Source organism: Clupea harengus, chromosome 15 (assembly GCF_900700415.2).
Source record: "Clupea harengus chromosome 15, Ch_v2.0.2, whole genome shotgun sequence".
In the NCBI taxonomy this organism is placed as follows: domain Eukaryota; kingdom Metazoa; phylum Chordata; class Actinopteri; order Clupeiformes; family Clupeidae; genus Clupea; species Clupea harengus.
In genome coordinates, this window is record NC_045166.1 from 23256208 (window position 1) to 23267378 (window position 11171).

At 43.9% G+C, this 11171-nt stretch overlaps 1 protein-coding gene across 1 annotated transcript in view; it reads left to right on the forward strand.

Moving 5' to 3' along the window:
- The window catches only part of nkain2 (sodium/potassium transporting ATPase interacting 2), an 85475-nt gene extending 80534 nt beyond the window's left edge, over positions 1-4941 (forward strand). The window contains exons 5-6 of the mRNA XM_031581240.2: positions 1352-1433; positions 4484-4941. Of these exons, the coding sequence (XP_031437100.2) occupies positions 1352-1433; positions 4484-4493 (92 nt within the window). The 3' untranslated portion in view covers positions 4494-4941. The remainder of the gene's footprint in view (positions 1-1351; positions 1434-4483) is intronic.
- The last annotated feature ends 6230 nt before the right edge of the window (positions 4942-11171 follow it).

Genomic DNA, 11171 nt, shown 5'->3' on the forward strand with positions numbered 1-11171 from the left:
GCGCCAGATGCTGTCCTGAGTCCTAGCGGTAGATCTGCTTGGTTGGCCAGACCATGCCTAAGCTGACCTCTGTGGCTGCCCAGATAAGATGGAACAGGAGTCCAGCGGCCGTAGAAGCACAAAAACAGATCTAGGGATTTAAGGATTTAAGGAGGAGGAAGGGGAGGAGGAGGAGGCAGAGGGCAGACAACACCTCTCCCAAAGTCTGTCATTAGAATGCTAATCACTTCAAATCTGGCTTCCGTTCTCTCTTTGGGAGGCCTCTCTCTCTCTCTCTCTCTCTCTCTCTCTCATCTCTCTATCTCTGTCTTTCTCTCACTCTCTTAACTCTCTCTCTCTCTCTCTCTCTCTCTTCCTCTCTCTCTCATCTCTCTATCTCTGTCTTTCTCTCACTCTCTTAACTCTCTCTCTCTCTCTCATCTCTCTATCTCTGTCTTTCTCTCACTCTCTTAACTCTCTCTCTCTCTCTCTCTTCCTCTCTCTCTCATCTCTCTATCTCTGTCTTTCTCTCACTCTCTTAACTCTCTCTCTCTCTCTCATCTCTCTATCTCTGTCTTTCTCTCACTCTCTTAACTCTCTCTCTCTCTCTCTCTTCCTCTCTCTCTCATCTCTCTATCTCTGTCTTTCTCTCACTCTCTTAACTCTCTCACTCTCTCTTTGTCTGGTTTCTTTGATTCGGGTTGTGGAAAAGCTCATCAGTCTAATTCCGAGGGCTTATCTCTCGTGTTCATTTGTCTGAGAAACAGACTCCGGCTCAGCCGACATCGGATCTTTATCGGCGCGCTACCCCCGGTGCTTTGTGGCCGGCCCAGATAGACCTGGACCCGCTGAGGCTTGAAACCCATTGGCCGGACTCCACCGCTGGGGTCGCCGGCTAATCCTGTCCGGCTTGTCATTTTAGCCTGTTCGCTAATCCAGCGTGGAGGTCTCTCTCTCTGTGTGTGTGTGTGGGGGGGTGTATCAATCCTGCCCAGTTCTCTGTAGTCAACCCCGGTGACTGATCATCCACTGGCCGGGATTATCACACCAATGCACACTCGCTGCCATCTCCACACTGGGAGTGTACACATGTACAGACACATAAACATTCACGAATACACACATACACAAACGCACACACAAGCATTCACAAACACACAATCGCACACACAAGCATTCACAAACACACATACACTCACACGATTGGTAGAGTCGTTGAACAGTAAGACTTAATGGTGATTAATGCAGTGATCAAATTGTCTCTCTTCTTCTTCTTTTCCTACACTCACCCCCCCACCTCTTGTTCCTCACCCCTCCCTCCTCTATCCTTTCTCTCTTTCTTTCTTTCTCTCTCACTCTCTTTCTCCTTCAGTCGACTTTATAGGCGGTTTCGACTCCTATGGATATCAGGGGCCTCAGAAGACATCGCATTTGCAACTACAACCGATGTACATGTGAGTGGACGCCTCCAGTCTGACACACCAGTCTCCGGACTCATGTTCACTGCTGTTGTTGTACCAAGTCAGGCCTTCACACACACACACACACACACACACACACACACACACACACACACACACACACACACACACACACACACACACACACACACACACACACACTCACACACACTCACACTCACACTCACACTCACACTCACACACACACACACACGCACACCCCTCCTCTGTTTACCTACACAGACACAAATTGGATGGACTAGAGTATCCTGCAGCGTCTTCAGAGAGAAGCTAGTCAGAAGAGAACAATACACAGAGGGATACTCTTCACAGGAAGACAGAGAGAGAGAGTGTAAGAAAGAGAAAGAGAGAGTCAGAGAGAGAGAGAGAGAGAGAGAGTGTGTGAAATCCCAGGGAAATGATATCACTGTCAACACATGCTGGATAATAACCTGGGTCAACACAAAAAGGAGAAGAGCGTATGCTCAGAGGAGGCTGACAGCTTTAGAAGTTTTAGGAGGCTGCGCTCGAGTGCTCACAGGAGGGAGTCTCGCCGCACGCACACTGAGGGGTTAGGAGGATTTCCCTTCTTATTGACACTGATGGAGTGGCGATAGTTCCACTCTCCCAACTCTCAGTTCACAGTACAGTCCAGTCCAGTAGTTTACACGCAGAGAGGGGAGGGGGGGCGGGGGGGGGGGGGGGGGTAGTGTGAATGAAAAGTATGCTTTAGTCCAGACTAATCTACTATATTCAGTGAAACCAGTCATTCACTTTGCACATTAATCAAGTGAGTCTCTGTTTAAATTATGTAGAAAATTCATTGTTGTTTGACCTGCCACCTTTATTTTTCCCTTCCCATTCTTACACTTCATTTAGTATCTTGAGTAACGGTCCTGTGGTTAATTGCAGAATAGACTGGGTCATGTTAGCAGGTATTATATCATGGAGATTTTTAGCTGACTAAAATGTCTGGCCCCTTCCAACAACTCTTCTTCCCGTGGTTCTTGTTTATATTACTCTTTTAATTGAGCTTCTCCGCTGTGCGCTGGGAAACAGCTAGCTAGCTGAGATCATTAGCCGCGCTCCCAGGAGACTGCTCCCGGTGTCTCATCCATTCCGTGACTTCACCCAAAGTCACCTCCGGAGTCCTAGCCCCTCTGCGAGCTGACAAGAGCCGAGGCCGATCATGTATGTAAATGCTTGGCAGGGAACAACCTTCCAGTCAGTGCCAATTACCAGGCACCAAGCAAGGACCCCGTGGTGATGGGCAAGACCAGTCTGGGCACTCCCCTACCCCCGTCGCTCCCCAGAGACCTCCGGGCACAGCTGAGCTGACTGGGCACGGTGTGGCGTTAGAAGGAGAAGGAGGGGGGGGTGGAGTGGGGGGGTTTTTGAGGGGGTTGACTCTGTGAAGCGGTGCCAGCATTTTGGGCAGAGGGTAGAAGAGGAGAGCATCCCATATGGCCATGCATAAACACAATGGCATCCTGTACCCCCCTACCCCTCCAAAATAAACAAATAAATAAACAAATAAATAGATAGATAAATTTGGATCGTTTGTGGTGAAAACCACAGCTCCTTTCAACGTAACCCATCACCTCTTTGTGGGCTAAGAAAGGTGAGGTAATGGCAAAGAAAGGCATGCTGGGGAAGGAACGGTAGTTGCCAGACTTGGACCGTCTGAGAGGACAATGTGTTCCCTCTGATCTGGGCGCAGATTGGCATGCTGGCTGCCCAGAAGCTGCACCCTTGTGCCACAGAGCGTGCTTGGATGCCAGTGAGCAGGGGAGGGGCACCAATCCCATAAAGTTAAGGGAGAAGAGTGGGTAGTCAGCTCAATAGGTACGAAGTTCCAGTTAAGAGGGTTTTTTCAGATTGGAAAGGGATCTTAAACAGTTTCACAGTTTGAAAACAAGACTGTAGCTCTGCACAGGGTCTTGATTAAAGAACTTTTCGGTACAAGAAGCCCACTGTTTCTATGCCAAGACGAGCCTTTTAGCCATCTGTAGGAGTGAGTGAAGGCCTATGAAGGATAGTTTCGGAATATAAGACATCTTGGAAGCAAGTGAGCTTCTCTTTGATGAAGACCACCATCTTAATTGCTCCTGATGAGCAGTGTTACATCAAACACAAATGTGAACACAAAGTATTGAACATGGAACAAAAACAGACTGTCCTCTGGTCAGTTTCAAGTAAGAGTAAGTTTCAAAGAAGAGTCCAGCCTCGTGTGCAGACAGCAGATGCATTGAAAGAGCGGTGTTTGGATATTGTGTCATTTCAAATTAAAGGAAGTGGATTATTCCAGTGGTGAAGGGGATTGTGTCACTCCATTAGAGTAAATACACACACACACTCCCTCTCGCACACACACAAACACACACACACTCTCACTCCCTGTCTTCTATAATCACCCAGCATGTCTGGCAAATTTCAGCTTGTTTTGCACTCTCTTATGACATGGTCTGTCAAATCTGGATGAAAACTCAAACACCAGCCATACTTCAGTGGCCAGAAGAAAACTGCAGACATACATAAATGTCCAAAAAATAATCTCAGAAGCCTGAGACTCTTACTCACTGTCCTTCACGATAGTTGGTGAAAGGAAGCAGAGGGGAAATATTTGAGCGAGATGAGAACTACACCCCGACGAGGATTAAATCTCTCAGTCACTCTAGACATGTTATAGCTCACACTATTATTAGATTGAAGGTCAGGTTTTAGCAGATTGGACCTTTTGGCAGAACAAATCACTGAAACGGAATGAAAGTGGAGCTCACCTCAAATAGAACACGGAGAGAAGCTCTGACTGACGTGTGTCACATCCCACAAAGATTCAGTCGTTAAGGCATGATAGTTCCTTCACAGCTGTGGTCAGTGTAAACAGAAGTAAGTTGATATAGATATTTTGTATTGCAGCTCTGCTGCAAGATGTTTTACAATGTTTATGCTAAACTTTAAATGCTAAACATTATAGGAAATGTATGTTGGGAACTACGTCTTGCTCACTATTTGCTTTGTTCTATGTCTCTTTCTGTTCGCAGGTCAAAGTAACAAGGACACACTGCCTTATGAACCAATCAAATGGGAGAAGGAACTGCTATTTCAACGATTCTTTTTTTCTTTTGTCATATTTCTTAAATGTCTTAATGCTAGTAGTGTCTTACAAACTTATTCAAGGAAGGGCCAGGCATGGACACTTCAACCTGAGAGACCCAAACACATGAACAGACAGCCAAGCAAATGAACACACACTGGATTTCCTTTGTCTCTGCCCTGCCCTGTTTTTTTTAATCATTGTGCTGGTCCCTCTTCTGCTAGTGGCTGGCAAGTAGGAGCATCTGCAGGAACAACAGCACCCCCTTGAGGACAAGACTGTAACTGCAGACCTCTATCAACATACAATAGGGGTTTTCCCCCTTATTCTATCCTCTAACAATGGCAGAGAAAATGGACTGAGGGAGTGGACGGATATATATTCCTTCAGATGTTACATGGAAAGGGGAGAGGGACTAGGGGGCGGGGATGTGTGTGTGAGAGGGGGGGGGGGGGGGGGTATGTGTGTGCATATGTGGAGTGGGGGGGGGGGCTTTAGGCTTGGAGGGGGTGGTAGAGAAAAGGGAACTTTTGGATTTGTGCCATGTACGGAGAGAACTGTGAACTAAAAGAGTGTTACGTGTGTTAACTTGAGTAGAAATACTGTTCACCTTAATGAATGTTCAATAATCAGCCTATAAGGCTTTAGTCATTCAATGTAGTTCCAACCAGAATAGATGGGAGAGAAGCAGACATGGTGCTGATTCCATGATTAACATGGGGCTACTTGGAGCAATGGTGAATAGATCTATTGGAGGTGTAGGGGTGGGGTGGGGGCACACATTTTTTTTTTCCCAACCAAGTTGCAGCCAGAGTTGCTTCTGTTACAGTCCTCTACAATGGATGTATTTATCTTGAAAGTGCCAAGACTAACTGTTAAAAGTGGACATTGGAAGCTGCCCTGAGACACACGTGGTTTGGAGTTTTCAACAGCAGTCAAAAAATGTAGTTACCATTTACTCCGCAGATGTTGTCTTTGACAACTGTTCGAAGTCACTATGAGATCGACTGTATTTGTTTGCATGAGGTGTCCAAATCTGTTGCATATTTAATCTGTGAGAGCCCGAAATAGCCCAACCTTGGTAGAAATAACAGTTGGCCTTCAGGCAGCTGTGGTTGCTTTGTAAGGTTATGTGAATTTTGTGCTTTTATAAGACAGCATTGAGTCTCGTTTGACAAAAAAAAAAAAATCACAACAAAGAAACAAAAAAAAACAAAAAAAAGAAGAAGAAATACGGTTGTAACTTCAAGCTTTTTTAACATGTGTGGCAGTGTTTACTCTTTTTATAGTGGACTACTCATTTATTATGTTGTGTAAGTGGGCTGTTTTCTTTTTGTCTTTGAAATGTACAAAGTTACAAGGAGGAAAAACCTCATAATGATACATTTGCTGATAGTGTGATGTGAGGAGGTAGACGTGTCGCGTGGGGTTTGTGCTGTTGCTAAATCTTTGTGCATCGTGTAGTCGACAGCCCATGAACCCTGAATGGGCCACAAATGCTCTTCCTCCCTCGAACAAAAGTGGAAGAGGTCAATTGGTTGGCGTAGTATATGATAATGCACTATTATTGAACATCTGACTCTGAAGAATGCTACTCTGAAATCCTGGGGGCCACTCAGTAAATATATTTATTATCGTCCCTTTCTCTTCAGTGGTGTAAAACTATTGGCTTTTTATTGTGAACGTACTATGTATCCACCATGATGGACTCCGATGAATCATGGCGACTCTCTTGGCTCGCTCTTTCCATTATCATTAATACTGCCTAATAATAAGCTAAAGATCTAAATCCATTAACTCAAGAGGTTCGTGCAACCCAAGCTTGCCACAACTGAATATGGACCAGCCTGCTGGGAAAAGCAAAAGTGAGTGTTCTTGTGGACTGGTTTACTCAATCAATCACCCCTGTACATTTTTTCCCGTCTATTTTAGGGATGGGCCATTACATTAAATATGCATCCCTCAGCTGTGTACGACCCTCTAATGCAGCTCTCCTAATGAGCTGTGAAGACAAATTTAGTAACCAATAGTAAGCAGACAAGTTTAGTCAGCTTAGCAATGTCCCTTGCTACGGTCGAATGGTGTGTGATGTTCGTTAGTGTGGAGCCTGAGGTGTCCAGAGAGATGGACACGGCCCAAATTACACCGAAGCAACTCGTCTCCACTTCCCTCCACGACTGAGTCACCCCCTCGAGATGTCAACTCTTCCTGTTCTTTTTGTTCTTCCTTTCTTTTTTTTTTGCCCTCCCCTGCTGTGTGTGTGTGGTCATTAAAATGGCGATGGATGGATAGAGAAGAGGAAACCATAGAGGAACGGAGGAAATCATCTCTGAAACACAAGGTGCTACTGCTGCATGAGTTTTACTCCCAGGAGTACCACCATCACAGAGACGTAGTCCCAGCGGAACTTCTCCAGCCCATCACTCTCCTGTCTCAGAGCTGCCAGTTTGTAAATACCACATGATACCTTAGCCATGTCGAGTAGTAAGCTATACAGTACAGTGTATTGATCTAAATTTCCAATTAGGCTGTATGTAAACGCATATGACAGCAGTGCCCTTTTTTTTCTTGTTTTGGTTTGTTTTTATCTTGTTTTCACGCGCGATGCCAACACAAGTGACACTTAATGCAGTTCTAACGAAGAGCCACAGTGGTTTTGGGTTGGGTTCAGTGCTGTCTTCTACTTTTGGAATAGATTTAGCTATTTTCTATTTCTGTTACTTTTCAAAAATGACTGTAAATATAATAAAAAAAGAAACAAACAGACAGTGTAAATCTATAATCTTGCTCTCGTTCTCAAGTTTGTTGGACAGCATACCTCTCACATGTCTTCCCAGTCTCTTCTTCCAAACTCCTTGCTTTCCCCATGAACTTGTTTCTCTGCAAAGTTACATGGCATGAAGAGAGATGGTGAAAGTTGACAGTCATCACAGCTTCCCTAATAAATCTGCCTGAACTGTCGCCCACCATGGCCCACATTCCTGGTAACTCTGACAGGCTGTCCCATCACCTCAGCACCTTACCCACAAACACTCACAAACACTAACTTGAGCCTTCTTCAGCTATCTTTTTTCAGCTCATTTTTATCATTCATTCCATGAAGGAAAGTCATGTTTTAAAGATGTTGGTTTTGCTGTGTTAGGATTATTAGGATGATTTGGGATGTTAACTTAATAAAGAATTAGGGATGTGGGATTCGCCATAGCTAAAAATCCCTTCTTATGGGAGTCAGTGGGATAGTTTTCTGAGAACAGAATTTAAATTCAAGACGTTCGTCAGCTTAGCAGCTAAACTTATCCACAAAACTCATCCCCAAGTTTCTCAAAAAACACCATTTGAAGGCCAGGCTACCTTTCTCATTGGTGTTGGCCTGCATACAGCAATCAATCTTTACCATCCCTTTGATACTCTAACCATGCTGTCTCAGATTGCTCATAGAGCACATGTGCCTTCACATTTCTTCATTCTCTAACCCGTCCTCTGTGTTTTTCTCTATAGTTTGTGCCTGAACGTTCAGCTCCTTTGTTTTTTATTTATTTACTTTTTATTACAGAGCACCGTGGAGCGTGAACACCATTGTTACCTGAGACTCTGAGGCCTTTTATCACTTTTCAGCTGAAAACAAAGCCCTGCCCTCTGGAAGGAGCAAAGAAAATGTATCCCCTCTGCTCAGGGAAATCAGATCGCCTAGCAATGAGGCGACTGAAAAAGAAGTCACATCTTTGCATAATACCCAAGCCATTGAAGTGTTAAGGCAAAAGAGAAATCAATTCCTACCCCCCACTATTGTTACAGTATGCCTCATCAGTATTCCTCCTCCCAGTGTGCTCCAGGGCCTAAGAATAAATGTTAAAGCCTAGGGAACAATGACTTGCTATAGGTGGGGAAGAGCGATTACTGTAATACTGCAACAGTGATAGTAGCTATTAGGTATCACAATTCATAAAACATTATATAACTGCTGACTGCAATGTTAAGGCTGTAAAGGCATCTCAAATGTTAGGTATATGACCCCTATGTGCATTAGTGATCATTAGGTGTGAGTGTATGCATGTCTGTGTGTGTGTGGGGGGGGGGGTCTGTGGTATTTATGTCCTTGTGCCTATCTTTATGTAGCCACCTTACAGTTTAGGGGTATAGATTACACAACAGTGTAGCGCCAACACACAAACAAACAAACTGCCATCTGATGAGAGTAGGCCTATCCAGCCTACTTTCAAGTGGAAGACTACACATTTGTTCTGTAAAACAGAAATGCTCATAGCCAAGGGTACAGTACTGTTACTCAAAAGCTTTCTGGCTACATTTTCTTAAAGGATCCCTGACTCTGGTCTTTAAAACCTACACCTTCCCAACAAAACTGATTGATAGCCAGTCCAAACTTCTGCGATGCTAAGTACTGCTGCAAACATCAGGGACATTTTCTGGGTGCTTTTTGATGACACAGGCTTTCCCTTCCATAAGTGTCTTCTCCTACTGCCATCAAACACTGTGCCTGGGCTTGGTGCCAGACAAACCATACGTACAGCAGTTTAAGTGTTTATATGGTATGTAATATTTCATACAGGAATTGATGGGAGCATGGTCCACATAGTAAGTAATGGATAAAGCTGAGGTCTTGTCACCACTTTTTTTTCAGTGGGATGCCCATAGCATTCAGATATCTTGTCTCTGTAAGAGTGTAAGACTTTCCCCTTAATTCCCTTTAAAACATTACAAGGCATCAGTGGAGACTTTAAAGTAAGAGACAATAGCAATATCCATATTAAAGCTTCAATTCCTAACTTAGGATGGAGCCTACCCAAATGTCACTAACGTCAAAATAAACCTATTGGCCCACCGTGTGGTGCTGGAGTGGGCACTCAAAGGAGAACGCCTCCCTTCGATAACTGACTACAGGCATTGGACAGGGTGCTACGTCAGAGATCAGAAGAAGTGAAAGGTAAAACACTGACTGTCATTCTCCACAGTTTCTTTACAGTTATTGAGGTAAAGAGACGCAGGTGTATCTCTGTAGGGATCCTTTTTCAATGTCAGACCATTATAATAGCATTTACAAGCCTGTCAGTGGCTAAAATAAGTGGTTTACTTTGACATGCATGTTTGCTCCATAGGATTCCCCTGTATACAGTGCCCTCCACAATTATTGGCACCCTTAGTGAATGTGACCAAAACAGGCTATGAAAAAATATGTCTTTGCTGTTTATCCTCTCTGTCTTTTACTCAAAATATTCACAAAAATCTTACCTTTTCATTGAAGTTAAATTATTGAAAAAAAAAATAATTTTGGACATTAAATAAAATATTTTTCTCCAAAACATGGGTGCCAGAATTATTGGCACCCCTAGAAAATCTTATAATTAAAATCTAACTGAAGTATATTACCAGTCATGTTTTACATTTTGAAGTTCAGCTGTTTGATTAGGAACTCTTTAGTGGTCAACCATGACTTACTGTTTCACTCGGGTATAAATATGAGGTGACACAGGCCAAATACCCTTAGTCATTCATCAAGATGTGAAAGACAAAAGAACACAGTGTCGAAGTGCGACAAAAAGTTGTTGAGCTGCAGAAATCCGGAAAAGGATATAAGAAAATATCTTAACAGTTGAAAATACCCATTTCCACAATCAGGGCAATAGTTAAGAAGTTCAAAGCGACAGGAGATGTAAGGAATCAGCCTGGAAGAGGACCTATCTGTAAATTGACCCCACGCACCATGAGGAGGATGGTTCGACTGGCAAAAGAATCTCCAAGGATCACAGCTGGAGAATTGCAGAGGTAAATTGAGTCCTGGGGTCAGAAAGTCTCCAGAACTACCATCAGACGCCACCTACATCACCACAAGTTGTTTTGAAGGGTTGCCAGAAAAAAGCCTCTGCTGTCAATCAACAACAAACTAAAGCGCCTACAGTTTGCCAAATGTAAGTCAGAATTTCAATGGGACCGAGTTATATGGTCAGATGAGACCATAATAAAGCTTTTTGGCAACAAACATCAAAGGTGGGTTTGGCGTAGACAGAAAGATAGCCATACAGAAAAGCACCTCATACCCACTGCGAAGTATGGTGGTGGATCTTTGATGTTGTGGGGCTGTTTTTCTTCCAAAGGCCCTTGACATCTTGTCAGGATACATGGTATCATAGACTCCATCAAATACCAGCAGATATTAAATGAAAACCTAACAGCCCCCTCTAGGAAGCTTAAAATGGGCCGTGGTTGGACCTTCCAGCAGGACAATGATCCAAAGCACACCTCAAAATCAACACAAAAATTGTTCACCGACCGCGGAATAAAGGTTTTGCCATGGCCATCACAGTCCCCCGACCTAAACCCCATAGAAAATCTGTGGGAAGAGCTGAAGCCGAGTATACAAGCGTTGACCTAAGAATCTGAAGGATCTGGAGAAATACTGTATGTAGGAATGGTCTCAGATCCCGTGCCATGTGTTCACCAACCTCATCACGCATTATAAGAGAAGACTCAGAGCTGTTATCTTGGAAAAGGGAGGCTGCTCAAAACATTAAATTAACTCAATACTGGACTGATTTTGATTAGATAGTAAAAGTTTGGACCCGCAAAGTAAAAGTTTGGACCCGCAAAAATCTACAAATAATGCCCAGATTGAAAAATAC